Below are 19,955 nucleotides of genomic sequence, written 5' to 3'. Positions count from 1 at the left end.
AGAAGAAGGAAATAAGGAACTATTAACCCTTCTTCATCTGAGATTATAAGATGAGAGTGAGTGCGTTTCTTTATGGAAACACTGAAAAAACTTTCATGAAGCCACGAGCTTATATAAAAATGTTATATCACCTCCGGTTTTTCCGAAGTATCAACCATAAGAAAGCAAGCAAAATAATTTTTAAACAAAGACAAGATGAGAAGAAAGTCTTGTCTTTCTAGGAAGACTCCGTTATCGATTGTTAGGGATTCAGTGAATTGTTGAGATTTTACACGGTTTTTCCCACAAAAAGGAAAGACATGTTGAAGTCAACCACATCCACTGTAAGGAACTTTTCAAGACTCAAATCGAATAAGGATTTCCACGTGTGAACGCCTATCTGGATTAGCCACGCTTTGGATTGCAAATGATGTTCCAGGAGAAGCAGAGAGTGTCAATCAATTTCACTGAAAGCGACAAAGCACTACGGTGTTTCCACTAAGCAAAGAAAATACACTTGGCAATTACTGCAAACCAATTGGTTGTTGTGATACCAATTATCACTTTGTGTAACTCTCGACCTGTCAGTCATAAATAATGCGGGGGTATTCGCCCTGCTACTACGCTCTTCAATTCGAGTTCACAATCTGACCCACATGTCTCTACAGCAGTCGTCTAGTAGCAGTTTACCGATGTTTCAGAGGTTCTTGCTGTCTCCACAATCAGGGTGATTACTTCTGAAAAGCCAGAATTCTGCCATCTTCACAATCACCGCAAATGGAGACCTCTAACACTTCTAACTAACGACATTATTTATGTGCATTTCAGGTTACAATATAAAACTTCGTCACAGGAAAACAATTATTTTGTACATAAATTTGGAATTGTGTGTGTTAGCTCGAGAACGGATAATCCGACTTGAACCAAACCTGGCTTGCTTATTCGCTAAGACCAGGAAGAGCACGCAGAAATGTCAAATGTCCGAGAATGTGTCCAGCGTTCGATACCAGGAGACGGTGGTTTTGTAACCTCAAATCTGAACGATAGAAGAACGGCGCAAAGAACAGAATCGGTTGTTTCGGCGAGGAGATTGGAAGGGCACAGCCCCAAAACAACTGTCCTGGGATCGAGTCCCGGTGAACATACTACACATGGGGGCAATAATTTCTATCCTGTGACAATCGACGATACGTATAGAAAGATGAAGACTATCACAAGCTCACCGAAAATCTATACTCATATGATTTCAACGCATTAACACAGCAGAAAGTCTGCTGGTAGTGTCTGAAGAAGAACAGTCCTCTTGCAGTAAGACTAACAAAGTTACAAGACCATAGGGGACCGAAATTTGCTTGCAGATTACAGCTGGATACGTAACAAACAAGCCGAGTCAATTAACATTAAATGGAAATAATGAAGGCACACATTTAAATTACGTATAAAACATTTTTTTCAAGTGAATTTTATGGCTTTACCTGCACCCTGAGAAAAAATAAAGTAAACATTTCTCAGGGACTGAGATCTATCTGTTATTAAATACATCAAATCCAATAAAGGAAATTAAATAATTCGTGTTCGGAACAATCAATGAAGTGCGTGATAGAAATATGTCGCTACAAGAAATATAATTTTAATTCGTCAAATATAAAGATTTCCGGAATTCCCCAGGAAGTTCATGTCTCCTTAGTATAAATTAAACTTAAAAGTTGTTCCCTTTTAATATTGATGATATTTAATTAAGCAAACTACAAGAACGTCTTTGAATTTTCACGAAATTGGTAGTTGGAGCTGGAAAATTAAGAGACTTCAACAGTTTTGTGATTAAGGCAACGAAGGGTCGAATCGTTAAGAACGAACTTCGAATGTCATTAATATTTTAACAATCCCTGCGCTTTGGAGCACAGAAAAATACTCAATTGAGTCAGAGTGTAACGAAACAAAGACGGGAGAGAAGCCTTGTATCCCATCTGACAGTCTTCGTGACAGTGACAGTACGAACAAGGAGAAGAAGACGTACTGCTGGAATCAATACGTCACGATGGAGAACTCCACTTTGAACGCAGGAGACATCACCGAAAGACGTTTTAGTCTGCTGTTTCTATTCTTGCGGTTAATAGGAATCCCTGTGAACAGGAAGACGTCCTCATGCTATCGCTCCTTGTACAACACGGTGGTTTCCATCTGCATGTACAACCTGTACCTGGAATTTACCATGGATGTGGTCACAAGCAGAGACTTGGAATATGGCTTTGTGAAGGCCCGTTTCTTTCTGGGGGCCTGTGTCATAATGTGGATGCACCTGTACCTCAGGTAATCAGAATCCACTTATCCGTTCAGTGTTTTATGGTGAGAGTATTTTTAGAGTAGGATTTGAAATTTATTCGACGGTGAGTCCGAAAATGGCTGTCTTCTGGGTTGTTGCGCCGCGTAATCTGGTAGAAGTTGTCCGACGTGTCAGAGGTGTTTGGGTGAAAGTCCTGATAATGGACGCAACAAATACCTCTGAAACGTTGGTAATTTTTTCCAGATTACACAGCGATACAACTCATCTTAGTATGAGAGATTAACTTTCCAAGTAGACGTTTAAAAACTCATTTGCATGACCCTGGATGTCTTATTCATTCGGTACAATCAGAACGTTGCAGTCGACCTGTTATTAAACGTGTTCCATAATCGGGATGTCCTGGTTTCAAGTCTCGACCCACTTACCGGAAACCCTTATTTTTTTGTGGGGCACCGAGTCCCTCCAACCAAGCCTTAAATTAGGCCACGACACGTTTCTTCTCATTGTAAACAACAATCTACCCAACAATCAGCTTATCACTTCACACTGTAGAGTCTCAGGTTATCCTGAGTTTTCCGAAGTTTTGTTCAGTCCCTCCATACGTACGTCGTCATAGTAACTTAAATTTGGCCACGACCGCTTTCTTGCAGTCAATCTCCAAGTCATTATGCGCTAGTCATGCTGCAGAAACTTAGTCGCTCAAACATTGCTTAAATTGTAATGTTGGTTTTTTGTGGTACTTGTAACGCCGTGTTCACTTGTACACAGACACCAACGTCTCTCAGAAACATACCGTCTCCATTTTAAATTAGTCCTGAAGATGGAACAAATATGTATCTCCGAAACGGTGGTATCTCACAGGAGCGAGAACCTCGTGTCGTCACTCATTTTACCGGCCTGTTTAAATTACGTTCGTTTTGGTGTAAAAGCATAGCTAAATTCACACGAAATGCAAACGAGATTTTTCTCAGGCATCGTTCAACGGCTGACCGCACGAAATGATTGTTGCATGATGTTGCAACACGAAGATTCACCACTTGGTTTAAAAATTTTCTAAATGCACGGAATGTTCAACAATACACGTTATAAAATAAATTGCGATTACCTCCAGCGTGATTAATTTCGTAACAACTGACCGCGATCTGCAGTCAGCAAACGGCAAGGCCAAGGCCAAGGCCAATGAGGAAGCAATGAATTGCAAAGAAAGCGTTTGGAAAACTCGAGTGCATTTGTCAGCGTGGCTCTGCTCAAAGTAAATCAGAGCGACAGTTGGCTACACTGACGGACTTACATATTTGTTTTTTCAGGATTCGTAAATCTGCTTTTGAGGTCCTGTTTGCTCTCACGGAATCCTTCAGATGGGAGGACCAACCAGAAACCGACCCCGACACGAAAGTTTTAACAATGGCTGGACTGGTCACTCGCCTTCAGAGATACATGTTGCGTGGGATAATTTTTATCAACGGATATCACATAATCCACACAATTATAACCAGGGCGAGATATCACTTCGTGATGTTTAACACGTGGCACCCTTTTGACAACTCGACAATGCTGACCTTGCAAATAATGAATATCTCAGAGGTAACGATTACTTTTGATTTGTTAAAAAGTGGAAATGTTCACACATTGCTTCTTATAGAAGCAATGTTATGTTGTGTTATCATGTTGAAGAAACTTGTTCAGAACCATTGTTACTGCTAGACAAACTTTATTTAACATCTAATGCAGTAATTGCTTTATGTAAGTAAATCGAATTTGTTCAGGATCTGTAAAAGTTTTCATTGTTGTTACATCTGGGCATCTGTTGTCGTCTTGAAAAAGTCTGTACGCATTAACTGCATGAGATAGAAATTTAATTGCCTTCTGTTTGCGTTACGTGTTCATCTTCTACTTAAAACATCTTCGTTGCCATGTCCTTCCGCTTATATTCCTGAGACTCCGTCCCCCAGTTAACATAAATTATGCAGTTGAAAGGCAAATATTTGGAGTGGCATTGTTGTTATTCCTTATTTTATTAATTTACTCTCTTGTTTTGTGTGTTCTTTGCACGGACCAAAGGAACAAAGGTCTGTTCCTGTCTGTCCATCACCATGTTTCAGTTCCAGAATCGCTGAACGGATTTCGACCAAACTTATCATTGTGCGTTATCGAAAACACGTAATTCTTAATTTCATACAGTCACGAAAACCAACATGGTGGACGAACAATTTTTTATGTGTGAAAACGACATAAATGTCGGTTAAAAGGGGTTTTAAAATTTATTTATGGTAATTGATATTTCAATAAAATATCTTGTTCCGGCAACTCTTTGTTAAAAAAAGTCGAACGGGAACATTAAGGAATTAAGCCTCAATCAGAAATCGATTGCCTGGTCATCTGTGCTATCACAGAATTAGAAGCACTGTGGTATAAAATTACATTATTTAAAGAATTGATTAAGACAACGTGGGTTGTAAAGTTAAGATATAAATGGAAGTCGATTAAAATATCGCTGACGACTGTTCCAAAACCAAACACCAATAATTTTCAATCGCTTCCGTGGAAATCCGTCACAGAATCCGGGTAAAATGTTAGAGAAGTCATCGCCGACCAAAACCTGGGCACCTATTCGCATGTGAAACGAAACACGTAATTAAACATCTCCACGAGGAAGCACGAAGTGATGGCTGAGCCCACTTTCACAAATTAAAAGTGGTTTAATAATTTCTTCTACCCCCTGTAATTCTACCACAAATCTTTCTCGACACTGCAGTCATTTTATGACTGATTTCTCCGTGTTTTAATACCAGGCTGCTTTCGGAAAAGAAAATTAATATCTCAATATTCGGTAAGAATTACATGTCATTACGTTAATTTCTCCATAATTTGGTTGCTCCCTGTTAAGCCTAGATGTTCCCCTCATCACCTCGTTCGCATGCATTATCAGTCCTTGGTGCAGAATAAACCAAGTTTCACACCCATACGTTACTGTTATCGTCCTCAGATACTTGGCACATTTGCGATGTTGACCACAATGATTACCTTCACGGGTCTGTATGGCATGATGGTGTGTGTGGCGTGCAGTCAGCTGGAGAAGCTGAGGGCAGCTCTCCTGGACATCAAACAGGAGACCTCAGAGCACGAGGGAACGTTCAGTCGCATGCAGGATCAGCTCAATGCCTGCATACGTCATCACCAGGAGATAAAAAGGTGAGCATCTGGAATTAGCCCTACTTATAAATGTCTGAGCAAATCTGACATCACGAGTCTGATGGTGGAAGTAAGTTTCTAAACGTTACGCCGAAAACTGGGGTCCTTGGACTCATTTAATCCCCAAACCTTCTACTGCATCTGTATCGACAGGTTCTGCTTTTTGTTCTTGTACAAGCAACGATCTACATCCACTCAGATGTATGGACTTAACACGGTCCAGAACTTCTCTTACGACCTCGTGACCGACAGATGGTCTGCCCTGCCAGCCCCTAGCCCAATCTAGAGTAAACAGATCGAAATTTTTCAAATCATTTCTAAATAAGAAACGAATAACGTCCACGGCTAATACGGAAAGCAGAAATCTTTCTTAATTGAATCGAAGCAGATCTTGTGCGTCGTAAATCTGTCACGTACAGAATAAATGCCCCCTTGTCATTTTGAGTTACAACTGAAGAACAGAAAATATATCAGAAAAATCTACTCTATTGCTTCCTACAATCTGTTCGTGTCTCTTCCACAGGTTCATGCAGGAAATTGAGGACGTGTTCAATCCCTGCTTTTGTGGCCTGTTCCTCATCTTACTAATTACATTATGCTCCTTGGCCTTCTCCGGAGTCATGGTACAGTACTCTTTTCGTAACTGCCAACATCTGAATTCAGGAAATTACAAAAGACACACAAATGTGTAGGCAAGACGATCAACAGTGGCTAAAACCAATGCCTGTAACTTTGGACAAATACTTCTGCAAAGTTCGCCTAACGCACATTGCGTGTTTCATTTTCACACAAAAACGTTGCGTGTCTGAGTTATAGGTTACCACAGCGGCTAAGGTGTCGATGTCTGTGCTCCTGGTTGCGACGCCGTGCGGACCTGCATGCGGGTTTTGACGTTTCGGGGCGACACTGGTCGCCACTACAGGTCCAAACTGCGTCACAACCCAATACCTATATAGACCGACAGTGTTATAAGGTGTAACTAAATGACAAATGCCAACATTGTCACACTATTTTCAAGGCCAAATTTAATGAAAAATTCTTCTCTCTACGTCCGCATTTCCCGAACTATTTATCCCCATTTAGTGTATCCAAACAAATATTGCTTTAATCTCTTATCGTCTCATGCGTGCAACAAGCACCGCCAATCTGTTCGTCCTGAATTTGATCACTGTTTCACATCTGGTAAAGAGTTCAAACTATGAAGGTCCTCACTGTGCAATTTCTTTCAGTCTCCAAATATTTCATCCTCCTCAAATCAAAATATTCTCCCCAAGAATCTGTTATTAAATCTACCCAAAATATGTTATTCAGTTATAATGAGACACCGAACTTCGCACCCATAAAAACAACAGGTAAAATTAGTTTTTTGTTTCGAAAAACCCATAATCTTCAGATTTTTAGACAGAGTGGAAGAATCTGAAATATTATCAAATAAATGTTAGGCCTCTGTACATAAAATTAAACGTGTCATTTATACCAATTTGTCTGTTTATTCTCATGTTTAGAGCTGGGGTCATTCTGCAGACGTATTACAAGGCTTCGCAGGGTATTTATCGATGCTGTTGTGTGTTTTCATATACTGCAGGCTGGGAACGGAGTTGACATCCCAGGTAATTTCAGGTCTTCTTACCAGTAAATCTGAAGTTCATGTGAACGCGCATTCAAGAGAACAAATGTCGGTTTAATTTCAAATGTTGCAGGCGGAGAGCGTGGGCGATTCGGCCTGGGGATGCGACTGGGTTGGCACTCCTGTACATTTCCAGCGCTGCCTGGCCTTCGTCATTGCAACAGCTCAAAAGGAGTTCACACTCACAGCCGGGAAATTTGTTCCCGTTTCCAACACCACGATGATGAACGTACGGTTATTTTAAGTATGATTAAGTTTAGAACACATAAACGGGGAATATGAAAACAGATTCTGGTGTTTTAGTGACACTGTAATCATATCATGAAAAGACGCCATATTTTGCCGCAAAGAACTTCGGAATGGCATCGGACACGATGTTAGAACACAGACGATAAGCTTTCTTGTTCCATCCGTCATGGCGCTATCAAAATACGCCATATTAGAGCAGCTGAGCCTCAAGACGCCAGTGAGAATGAAGGCCGAGAAACAACGCCGAACACCCCAAAGCCCAAAACAAAGACGACGACAATGAAATGCAAATTCACTGAACTGAAGCGTCGAAAAGCAAAGCGCCACTATTCTGGAAGACGGAACGATGCATATAGAGATCAGGCTCGGGAGTCTCAAAATACTACCAACAATTACCGAGTTTACGCCGAGGGCAGGGACGTGAATAATGGAAAACATACCGAACCCGAAAGAACCTAACAATCTCATATAAAATCACTTAATCGAAACCAACTAAACCTAACTAACCAAACATACCCGAAATTATCCTAACAAACTTAACCTAACCTGACCCAACTTAACATATCCCCACCTCGCCTAACCTAAACTTAGCGCAGGTAGAGGAACTCGTTCCCGTCGAGCCAAGTCGCCCAAGCGTCAGAAGTCGTTCAGGTTGCCAGGTCGATTTGCAGCATTACCACTGCGGGCACTGTATTCTTATCTAATAACTGAGACCGTACCGCAATGAAAACACATTTCACCATTGCAAAGATCAGTTTGTTTACACTCTTTCAGGAAATTATCGCTGTTAATTATGAGATTCATAATAAGTTTATACTTCTAGATTGTCAAGCAAATGGTAAAGATATGTACCACTGGTCCTTCAAGCATGGGTAGTGAGCACATGATATGGAAAGTGTGAAAGTATAGCCATCTTCGTACAGTATAATCAAAGCGAGGTTCCCTTTCACAGTGTTTTTAAAATTTGACGTTGTTGTGCACATGAAGTCACGTGGTATTGTTTGTGTTCGCAGATGCTGAATCAGTCGGTGTCTCTCTTCATGTTCCTTCTTCAAATGAAATACAGAAATGATGGCGAAAAAGAGGGAAAATGAATTTGAAGGAATAGAAAACCCACGGCAGGCTTCACAACTAGCAGCTTTAGAACACAATAAGAGAGAACACACTTCACACTACACACAACACGTCTTGCAACAACAAAACACAGAAATGCCAAAGTGGAACATTAGTGAGTCATCCTGTAATATCATAACAAGCACAGCTCAAAGTATAACTGTATTCGTTATTATACGAAATGAAACACATTCTGTCCTATATCTGCAATAAAGTTTAAATTAACCCAAACACTTCTCTAACTGCAGTTACCAATGGCGAACACCTCCAGTCTGGCAAGTAGGGTGACGCACGACCAGAAAAGCCAGAGAAATTACGTAACTTAATATCGGTTGGGGGGGGGGGGGGGGTTAAGGGAGGTTTAGGTTTGAACAATATTTGGTTAACACCACAATGCCTTGTACCGCTGGAATCATGCAAAGGGGAAGTTAAGTTTTATAAATTTTGCACATTAAAGTAAAGTGAATTACATTAAAAGTTTTATAAATAATTCTTTTCTATTTGAATCTTTCTTTTTAACTGATTTACTTCAAACCTCCTAGTCTAAAAACTAGCAGACATAAGTAAAAATTCATAAATGACAGAAATCTAAATTAATTTTACTCACGACTTTCGTAAGCCGGAAGGAATTTCGGTCAAGTGGCTAGAACGTTTTCTTCAAATCGGAAGGCCTCAGCTTCAGCAATCTCACAGAGACCTGATAAACTGATCGAAGACTTTCGCAATTTTCCTAAGGGTCTCTACGTGTCCTTCCTTCCGCATTGTGTAGTTGATGATATATAACCTAAGTTCTTGGAAGTGTCGTTAAAACAAATAAATACGCACATTCTGACTCACTTCATCCCTAAAAATGGAGGCGATACGTCTAATCGGAACGGCGGCAACTATCATCAAGACCACATGTCGTAACCCAGAAGGTCATAACGGGAAATCTCAGACACACGATTTCGGGCGAACAAAGTTTTTCACTGCTGCATCCGTCACCAAAACTTAAATCCGGTGGATGACACACGTCAAGCAACTGAAAATCTTCGGGACACGCGATAATCCTGAAAACGTGGTGGACCGCGGAGCAGATACAAAAAAAATCTCAAACTTAAAATCTCACTGACAAAACTGATGGAAATTTTTCATCTTATTAATGGAGCACGCGAAGTTCGAACAAGGTCGAGATTCATTTACAGCAACATTTGAATTTATAAGAGGAAAGAGTTCGTTTCATTATGTAGCACTGAGAAAACTTTCAAGGAAGCCACGAGCTTATATAAAAACGTTATATCACCTCCGGTTCTTCCGAAGTATCAACCATAAGAAAGCAAACAAAATAACTTTTAAACAAAGACAAGATGAGAAGAAAGTCTTGTCTTTCTGGGAAGACTCCGATATCGATTTTCAGGGATTGACAGAATTGTTGAGATTCTTTACTTAACACGGTTTTACCTACAAAAAGGAAAGACATGTTTAAGTCAACCACTTCCGCTGTAAGGAACTTTTCAAGGCTCAAATCGAATAAGGATTTCCACGTGTGAACGCCTATCTGGATTAGCCACTCTTTGGATTGCAAATGATGTTCCAGGAGAAGCAGAGAGTGTCAACCAATCTCACTGAAAGCGATAAAGCACTACGGTGCATCTTAAATGGAAAATGGTGTTTCTTTTAAGTAAATATACAATTTGCAATAATTGCAAACCAATTGTTGTTGTGATACCAATTATTACTTTGTCTACCCTCTCGTCCACGCAGCCATAAATAATGCGGGGGTCTTCGCCTTTCAATTCGAGCACACAATTTGACCCACATGTCTCTACAGCAGTCGTCCATTAGAAGTTTACCGATGTTTCAGAGGTTCTTGCTGTCTCCATCATCAGGGTGATGACTTCTGAAAAGCCAGAATTCTGCCATCTTCACAATCACCACAGTGAAGACCTCTAATCCTTCTAACTAACAACGTTATTTATTTGCATTGCAGGTTAGAATATAAAACTTCGTCACAGGAAAGCAATTATTTTGTGCATGAAATTGGAATTGTGTGTGTTAGCTCGAGAACGGTTAATCCGACTTAAATCCAACCCGACTTGCTTCTTCCTTAAGACCATTAAGAGCACGCAAAAATGTCAAATGTCCGAGAAAGTGTCCTGCGTTCGATACCCGCAGACGGTGGTTTTGTATCCTGAAATCTGAGAACGACAGAAGAACGGCACAAAGAACAGACTCGGTTGTTTCGGCGAGGAGATTGGAAAGCCGAAGGGCACAACTCCAAAACAACTGTCCTGGGATCGAGTCCCGGTGAACATACTACACATGGGGGCAATAATTTCTATCCTGTGACAATCGACGATACGTATAGAAAGATGAAGACTATCACAAGCTCACCGGAAATCTATACTCATATGATTTCAACGCATTAACACAGCAGAAAGTCTGCTGGTAGTGTCTGAAGAAGAACAGTCCTCTTGCAGTAAGACTAACAAAGTTACAAGACCATAGGGGACCGAAATTTGCTTGCAGATTACAGCTGGATACGTAACAAACAAGCCGAGTCAATTAACATTAAATGGAAATAATGAAGGCACACATTTAAATTACGTATAAAACATTTTCTCAAAGTGGATTTTAAGCCTATTCTAGCACCTTGAGGAAAAGTAAAGTAAACATTTCTCAGGGACTGAGATCTATCTGTTATTAAATACAACAAATCCCATTAAAAGAAATTAAATAATTCGTGATCGGAACAATGAATGAAGCGCGTGACAGAAATATGTCGCTACAAGGAATATAATTTTAATTCGTCAAATATAAAGATTTCCGGAATTCCCCAGGAAGTTCATGTCTCCTTAGTATAAATTAAACTTAAAAGTTGTTCCCATTTAATATTGATGATATTTAATTAAGCAAACTACAAGAACGTCTTTGAATTTTCACGAAATTGGTAGTTGGAGCTGGAAAATTAAGAGACTTCAACAGTTTTGTGATTAAGGCAACGAAGGGTCGAATCGTTAACAACGAACTTCGAATGTCATTAATATTTTATCAATCCCTGCGCTTTGGAACACAGAAAAATACTCAATTGAGTCAGAGTGTAACGAAACAAAGACGGGAGAGAAGTCTTGTATCCCATCTGACAGTCTTCGTGACAGTGACAGTACGAACAAGGAGAAGAAGACGTACTGCTGGAATCAATACGTCACGATGGAGAACTCCACTTTGAACGCAGGAGACATCACCGAAAGACGTTTTGGTCTGCTGTTTCTATTCTTGCGGTTAGTAGGAATCCCTGTGAACAGGAAGACGTCCTCACGCTATCGCTCCTTGTACAACACGGTGGTTTCCATCTGCATGTACAACCTGTACCTGGAATTTACCATGGATTTATTAACAAGCAGAGACTTGGAATATGCCATTGTGAAGATCCGTTTCTTTCTGGGGACCACTGTCATGATGTGGATGTACACGTACCTCAGGTAATCAGAATCCAGTTATCTGTTCAGAGTTTTATGGTTCCAGTATTTTTAGATTTGGATTTGTGATTTCCACGACGGTGAGTCCGAAGATGGCTGTCTTCTGTTTTGCTGCGCCGTGTAGACTGGTAGAATTGTAAAGACGTTTCAGAGGTGGTTACTGCTTCCATCATCAGGGCATCAACCCAGAAGACAGCCATCTTTTTCGTGAGACGTGTTCTTTGTGTCCTGAACAAATGTCAAACGCCAGTGTGACCCTTTGAAGCCGAAGCTCGTCCAAGTAACATTCAATATAATTCAGTCCGTACCGCGAAGAAAACACTGCACTTAAACATTACAAAGATCAACCGAGTAGGATCTGAGGTTTTCAAGGCGGTGAGTCTGAAGATGGCTGACTTCTGGGTTGTCGCGACATGTATTAAGGTAGAAGTTTTCCAACGTTTCAGAGATCTTTGTGTGATAGTTCTGATGATGGACGCAACAAATACCTCCGAAACTCTGATAAAATTGTTCCAGACTACAACCCAGAACACAGGCCATGTTAGTATGAGAGACTAACTTTCGAAGTACACGTTTGGAAACTCATTTATACGACCCTGGATCTCTGATTCATTCGGTAAAAGCAGAACGTTGCAGACGGCCTGTTATTAAACGTGTTCCGTAATCGGTATGTCCTGGTTTGAAGCCTCGACCCACCTACAAGACACCCTCAGTTTTTTGTGGCGCACCGAGTCCCTCCAACCAAGCCTTAAATTAGGCCACAACTCGTTTCTTCTCGTTGTATACAACGATCTAAGCTACAATCAGCTTATCACTTCACACCGTAGAATCTCAGGTTATCATACGTTTTCCGTAGTTTTGTTCAGTCCCTCCATACTTAAGTAGCGATACTAACTTAAATTTGGCCACGACCGCTTTCTTGCAGTCCCTTTCCAAGTCATTATGCGCTAGACATGCTGCAGAGACTTAGTCGCTGAAACATCGCTAAAATAGAAATGTTAGTTATTATTTGTTTTGTCTTCGTTGTAACGCCGTGCTCACTTGTACGCAGACATCAAACTTTCTCAGATACATGCCGTCTCCATTTCAAATTACCATTGAAGATGGAACAAATATGTATCTCCGAAACGCTTGTATCTCACAGGCACGAGAACCTCGTATCTTCACTCATATTACAGGCCTCTTTAAGTTATGTTCATTTTGGTGTAAAAGCATCGCTAATTTACACGAACTGGAAACGAGATTTTTCTCAGGCATCGTTCAACGGCAAATCGCACGAAATGATTGTTGCGTGATGTTGCAACACGAAGATCCACAACTTGATCTAAACATTTTCTAAATGCACGGAATGTTCAACAATACACGATATAAAATAAATTGCGATTATCTCCCTCGTGTTTAATTTCGTAAAAACTGACCGCGATCTGCAGTCAGCAAACGCCAAGGCCAATGAGGAAGCGATGAATTGCAAAGAACGGGATTGGAAAACTCGAGTGCATTTGTCAGCGTGGCTCTGCTCAAAGTAATTCAGAGGGACACTGAACGACTCTCTTATCATAATCACTGCGTGCTGTATAATATATCAGAGAGAACTTACATATTTCTTTCTTTCAGGATTCGTAAATCTTCTTTTGAGGTCCTGTTTGCTCTCACGGAATCCTTCAGATGGGAGGACCAACCAGAAACCGACCCCGACACGAAAGTCTTAACAATGGCTGGACTGGTCACTCGCCTTCAGAGATACATGTTGCGTGGGATAATTTTTATCAACGGATATCACATAATCCACACAATTATAACCAGGGCGAAACATCACTTCCTGATGTGTGACACGTGGCACCCTTTTGACAACTCGTCAATGCTGGCCTTGCAAATAATGAATATCGCAGAGGTAACAATTTATTCTGATTTCTTAAAAAGTAAAAATGTTCACACATCACTAATAATATGTTCACTTAAAATGTTGAATAAACTTGTTCAGAGCCATTGTTACTGCTAGACAAACTTTATTTAACTTTTAATGCAGTAATTGCTTTATGTAAGTAAATCGATTTTGATCTGGATCTGTAAAATTTTTAATTGTTGTTACATCTGGGCATCTGTTGTCGTCCTGAAAACGTCTGTACGCATTGGGCTGTCCGTATTAACTGCATGAGATAGACATTAATTGCCTTCTGTTTGCGTTGCGTGTTCATCTTCTATATAAAACAACTTCGTTGTAATGCCTTTCCGTTTAAATTCCTGAGACTCCGTCCCCCAGTTAACATAAATTATGCAGTTTGAAGGCGATTTTGAGGAGTGGATTTGTTGTAATTCCTTATTTTATTAATTTACTCTCTTGTTTTATGTGTACTTTGCATGGAACAAAGGAACAAAGGTCTGTTCCTGTCTTTCCATCAACATGTTTCAGTTCCAGAATCGCTGAACGGATTTCGACCAAACTTATCATTATACGCTTTCGCAAATTAATATATCAAAATTCGGTAACCATTAAATGTCATTACGCTAATTTTTCCATCATTCGGTTGCTCCTTGTTAAGCCTAGATGTTCCCCTCATCACCTCGTTCTCATGCATATCAGTCCTTGGTGCAGAATAAACCAAGTTTCACACCCATACGTTACTGTTATCGCGCACAGATATTTGGTTCACTTGCGATGATAACCACATTGATGACCTTCACGTGTCTATATGGCGTGATGGTGTGTGTGGCGTGCAGTCAGCTGGAGAAGCTGAGGGCAGCTCTCCTGGACATCAAACAGGAGACCTCAGAGCACGAGGGAACGTTCAGTCGCATGCAGGATCAGCTCAATGCCTGCATACGTCATCACCAGGAGATAAAAAGGTGAGCATCTGGAATGACTCCTCCTTATAAATGTCTAAGCTAATCTGACATCACGAGTCTGATGGTGGAAGTAAGTTTCTAAAAGTAACGCCGAAAACTTGGGTCCTTGGACTCATTTAATCCCCAAACCTTATACTGCATCTGTATCGACAGTTTCTGGTTTTTACTCATGTGCAAGAAATGTTCTACATCCACTGGAAAGTATGGACTTACATTGTTCAGAACATCTCTTACGACCTCGTGTCCGACAGATGGTCTGCCCTGCCAGCCCCTAGACCAGTCTAGAGTAAACAGATCGAAATTTTTCAAATCATTTCTAAATAAGAAACGAATAACGTCGACGGCTAATACGGAAAGCAGAAATCTTTCTTAATTGAATCGAAGCAGATCTTGAGCGTCGTAAATCTGTCACGTACAGAATAAATGCCCCCTTGTCATTTTGACGTATAACTGAAGAACAGAAAATAAATCAGAAAAATCTACTCTATTGCTTCCTACAATCTGTTCGTGTCTCTTCCACAGGTTCATGCAGGAAATTGAGGACGTGTTCAATCCCTGCTTTTGTGGCCTGTTCCTCATCATACTAATTACATTATGCTGCTTGGCCTTCTCCGGAGTCATGGTACAGTACTCTTTTCATACCTGCCAACATCTGAACGCAATAGCAACATCGACCGACAGCGGTATAAGGCGTAACTAAATGACAAGGGCCAACATTGTCACACTACTTTCAAGGCCAAATTTAATAACATTCTTCTATCTACGTTGTCGTTTCACGAATTATTTACATTTAATGTTTCTAACTAAATTTTCTTTAATCTCTTATCGTCTCATGCGTGCAACAAGCATCGCCAATCTGTTCGTCATCAATGTGATCACTTTCTCATATCTGGTAAAGGGTTCACTGTGCAATTTCTTTCAGTCTCCAAATATTTCATCCTCCTCAAATCAAAATATTGTCCCCAAACATCTGTTATTAAATCCACACAAAGTGTGTCATTCAGTTATAATGAGATACCAAAATTCGCACCCATAAAAAACAACGGGTAAAATTAGTCTTTTGTTTCGAAAAAACACATAATATTCAAATTTTTAGACAGAGTGGAAGAATCTGAAATATTATCAAATAAATGTCAGGCCTCTGTACATAAAATTAAACGTGTCATTTATACCAATTCGTCCGTATATTCACATGTGCAGAGCTGGGGTCATTCTGCAGACGTATTACAAGCCTTGACAGGTTATTTCGCTCTGCTGGTGTGCGTGTTCACATTCTGCAGGCTGGGAACGGAGTTGACCGCGCAGGTAATTTCACGTCTTCTTACCAGTAAAACTTACGAGCATATAAACGCGCATTCAAAAGAATAAATTCGATTTCAAATGTTGCAGGCGGAGAGTGTGGGCGATTCGGCTTGGGGATGCGATTGGGTTGGTACTCCTGTACATTTCCAGCGCTGCCTGGCCTTCGTCATTGCAACAGCTCAAAAGGAGTTCACACTCACAGCCGGGAAATTTGTTCCCGTTTGCAACACCACCATGATGAATGTACGGTTATTTAAAATATGATTACGTTTAGAACACATAAACGGGGAATGTGAACACAGATTTTGGTGTGTTAGTGACACTGTTATTATATCATGAAAAGACGCCATGTTTCGCCGCATTGAACTTCGAAATGGCATCGGACACGATGTTAGAACACAGACGATAAGCTTCCCTGTTCCATTCGCCACGGTGCTATCAAAAGACGTTATATTAGCGTAGCTGAGCCTCAACATGCTAATGAGAATGATGTTCGAAAAACATCGCCGAACGCACCAAGGTCCGAAGTGAAGACGCCGTCTTTTATATGTAAATTAAATCAACTGAAGAGTCGAAACGCAAAGCGCTACTATTCTGGAAGACGGAACGATGCATATAGAGGAGATGATTCTCGGGAATCTTAAAATATTAGCAAATAATTGCCATGTTCAAGCCGAGGACCGAGACGTGAATAATAGCAAATATACCGAACCTGAAAAAAACCTTCATATAACATCACTTAATCCAAACCAACTTAACTTAACTTAACTTAACCTAACTTAATCTAACCTAACCCAGCATAACGTAAAATAAAATAATCAAACCTACCCTAAATTATTCTAACCAAACTCAACCTAACCTGACCCAACGTAACATAACCTCACCTTGCCTAACCTAAACTTAGCGCAAGTCGACGAAATCGTTCACGTCGAACCAAGTCACCCGAGCCTCAGAAGTCGCTCGGGTCCACCTGCAGTATCATTTCGTACCGCAAAGAAAACACCCCTCTTCACCATTGCAAAGATCAGTTTGTTGACAGTCTTTCAGGATATTATCGCTGTTAAATATGAGATTCATAGAAATTTCAGACTTATAGATTGTCAAGCAAATGGTAAAGATATGTACCACTGGTCCTTAAATCATGGGTAGCGAGTACATGACATGGTTTGTGTGAATTTATAGCCATCTTGGTACAATATCTTCAAAGCGAGGTCCTCTTTCACAGTGTTTTTAAAATTTGACGTTCTTCTGCACATGACGTCACGTGGTAATGTTTGTGTTCGCAGATGCTGAATCAGTCGGTGTCTCTCTTCATGTTCCTTCTTCAAATGAGAGACAGAAATGATGGCGAAAAAGAGGGAAAATGAATTTGAAAAAATAGAAAACCCACGGCAGGCTTCACAACTAGCAGCTTTAGAACACAATAAGAGAGAACACACTTCACACTACACACAACACGTCTTGCAACAACAAAACACAGAAATGTCAAAATGGAACATTAGTGAGTCATCCTGTAATATCATAACAAGCACAGCTCAAAGTATAACTGTATTCGTTATTATACGAAATGAAACACATTCTGTCCTATATCTGCAATAAAGTTTAAAGTAACCTAAACACTTCTCTAACTGCAGTTACCAATGGCGAACACCTCCAGTCTGGCAAGTAGGATAAAGCAAGACCAGAAAAGCCAGAGAAATTACGTAACTTAATATTGGGTCCAGTTTTTTTTAAAGGGTAATTTCGGTTTTAATAATATTTTTATTTTCACACTAGCTAATATCTGTACCAGGATTCGCGACTGGTAATTACCCAGGCACTCCAGTTTCTGGTATTTCCGTAATTCTCCGATCACTCATTTCAATGCATGCAATAAGTAAATCGATAAGATGTAAGAATGGACATGCGGTCGGGACAACTAAGATTTTCTTTAAATTTTCTCAGACCATCAAGGCGAACGTAGGGGGAAATCTGTTTTAGAAAACCACGAAGGATTTCTGTCAAATTTGTTCAAGACAACAGACGTCGATCGACGCTAAACAGCGACTGCAGTTAATGCATCGTAGTTAAACATCACAGCAACATTAACATCTTTAAGAATCTTTTTTCTCTCTTTTCTACGGACACGAGATGTGACTATCGCGGACAAGACTGGAGACGTAAGAGTTAACGGGCGAAAATGAAAAGGCCTGGCAGATGAAATGTTTTCCAGTTCATGGGAACTATTTTGTGGTGGATATAGTCTGCCTGATATCTGACCGTCACTCAACGTAATAACTTACTTCTGTAGCAGTACATAATGATAATTCATAAACTAAACTAAACTGTATTCTAACTTTGGAATTGATATTCCCCTGAATTACCTAAGTAAGGCATTAACAACACAATGTCATGTACCGCTGGAATTATGCAATGGGGAAGTTATGTTTTATGAGTTCCGTGCACAAAAGTAAAGTGAATTACATCTAATGATTTACAAGTAATTCTTGTCTATTTGAATCTTTTTTGTTAAATGATTTACTTCAAAGCTACTAGTATTAAAAGTAGCAGACATAAGAAGACATTCGTGAAACTGTGGCGTTAATGACTGAAATCAAAATTAATTTTACACACGACTTTCGCAAGCCGGAAGAAATTTCGGTCAAGTGGCTAGAAATTTTTCTTCAAACTGGGAGGCCCCAACTTCAGCACTGTCACAGAGACCTGATAGACTGACAGAAGACTTTCGCGATTTTCCTCAGGGTCTCTTCGTGTCCTTCCTTCCGCATTGTGTAGATTGATGATGCATATTAAAAGTGTCGTTAAAACAAATAAATACGCACAACTCACTTCAACCCTAAAAATGGAGGCGATACGTCTAATCGATTTGGCCGTAAATATATAGAAGTCTACATGTTGCCTGACCCAGAAGGTCATAACGGGAAATCTCAGACACACAATTTCGAGCGAACAAACTTTTTCACTGATGCATCCGTCGCCAAAACTTAGATCATGAATCCGTTGACTCCAGTAGAGTCAGGGCAACTTACAGGACTTTTGTGTGAACGCAGTTCGTAACACGAACGCACAATATGGAGGTAGTGTACGTCAATACGGATGACAAAGTTTCATCCTTTAAAATACCGAAGGCAAATCGACTTAAGTTGATACTACAAGCGTGCAACAAAATCTCTTAATTTAATTTACGATTCCTTCGGTCGATTAAAATATGTGATTCACTTTAATTATTATCAAAAGTTATCAAAAGCATTGCTCAAAAGTTGTTACGACATGTAATGTAGGGATGTAATGGACTGTAAAATTTTGCATATTTCTTAAGCATCCGATCACCATCATAATATATGTAAAACCGTCTTACCTATGAAACTCCAGACTCCCCCAAATCTCATCTCATTTATTTTTTCCCAGATCCTGATATTCTCCTGAGTACAGCGTTCTCAAATACAACAATTTCATCTTCTTCTTTTAGGATGGAAGATCAAACTTCATGCTCTCAACCGCAAGTAAAATTATGTCGATGTTGTGTTCTTCTGTGCTGGTTATTTATAAGACCATAAGGCGTCAGAAATTATAAGCTGACAGAGAGACAAAATTATATGTTTATTTGCTGTACTCTTCAGATTTCTAGATAACTGGCTTAAACGTAAAAAGTTGTAAACCAAAATCGTAGTTAGACTTCCAGAAATTGAATCCGTTCTGAATCTAAAATAACACGATTAAAAATAAATGCCCCGAACAAACATTCGGACTTCTGGAACTCACCTGAAAGTTCATGTCTCCTTAGTATAAATTAAACTTAAAAGTTGTTCCCATTTAATATTCATGATATTTAATTAAGCAAACTACGCAGCGTCTTTGAATTTTCACGAAATTGGTAATTGGAGCTGGAAAATTAAGAGACTTCAAC

General features: G+C 40.0%; 2 protein-coding genes across 2 annotated transcripts; both read left to right on the top strand.

Moving 5' to 3' along the window:
• Positions 1 to 1,922: 1,922 nt before the first annotated feature.
• On the top strand, positions 1,923 to 8,778 carry LOC110826545 (4-vinylanisole receptor). The gene is made up of 7 exons (XM_087360960.1): positions 1,923 to 2,289; positions 3,571 to 3,847; positions 5,250 to 5,455; positions 5,979 to 6,078; positions 6,961 to 7,065; positions 7,156 to 7,311; positions 8,345 to 8,778. The coding sequence occupies exons 1-7, from the start codon at positions 2,018 to 2,020 to the stop codon at positions 8,423 to 8,425; spliced, it is 1,197 nt and encodes a 398-aa protein (XP_087217086.1). The 5' UTR covers positions 1,923 to 2,017; the 3' UTR covers positions 8,426 to 8,778.
• A 2,761-nt stretch (positions 8,779 to 11,539) lies between these two features.
• LOC147871532 (odorant receptor 70a-like) lies at positions 11,540 to 17,665 on the top strand. The gene is made up of 7 exons (XM_087360981.1): positions 11,540 to 11,905; positions 13,517 to 13,793; positions 14,541 to 14,746; positions 15,269 to 15,368; positions 15,947 to 16,051; positions 16,136 to 16,291; positions 17,335 to 17,665. The coding sequence occupies exons 1-7, from the start codon at positions 11,634 to 11,636 to the stop codon at positions 17,413 to 17,415; spliced, it is 1,197 nt and encodes a 398-aa protein (XP_087217107.1). The 5' UTR covers positions 11,540 to 11,633; the 3' UTR covers positions 17,416 to 17,665.
• The last annotated feature ends 2,290 nt before the right edge of the window (positions 17,666 to 19,955 follow it).

The sequence above is a fragment of the Zootermopsis nevadensis genome, unplaced genomic scaffold (assembly GCF_977971745.1).
Source record: "Zootermopsis nevadensis isolate Lab colony 2312 unplaced genomic scaffold, Znev_1.0 Znev_ptg000050l, whole genome shotgun sequence".
In the NCBI taxonomy this organism is placed as follows: domain Eukaryota; kingdom Metazoa; phylum Arthropoda; class Insecta; order Blattodea; family Termopsidae; genus Zootermopsis; species Zootermopsis nevadensis.
This window is presented reverse-complemented; position numbering and strand designations above follow the sequence as displayed.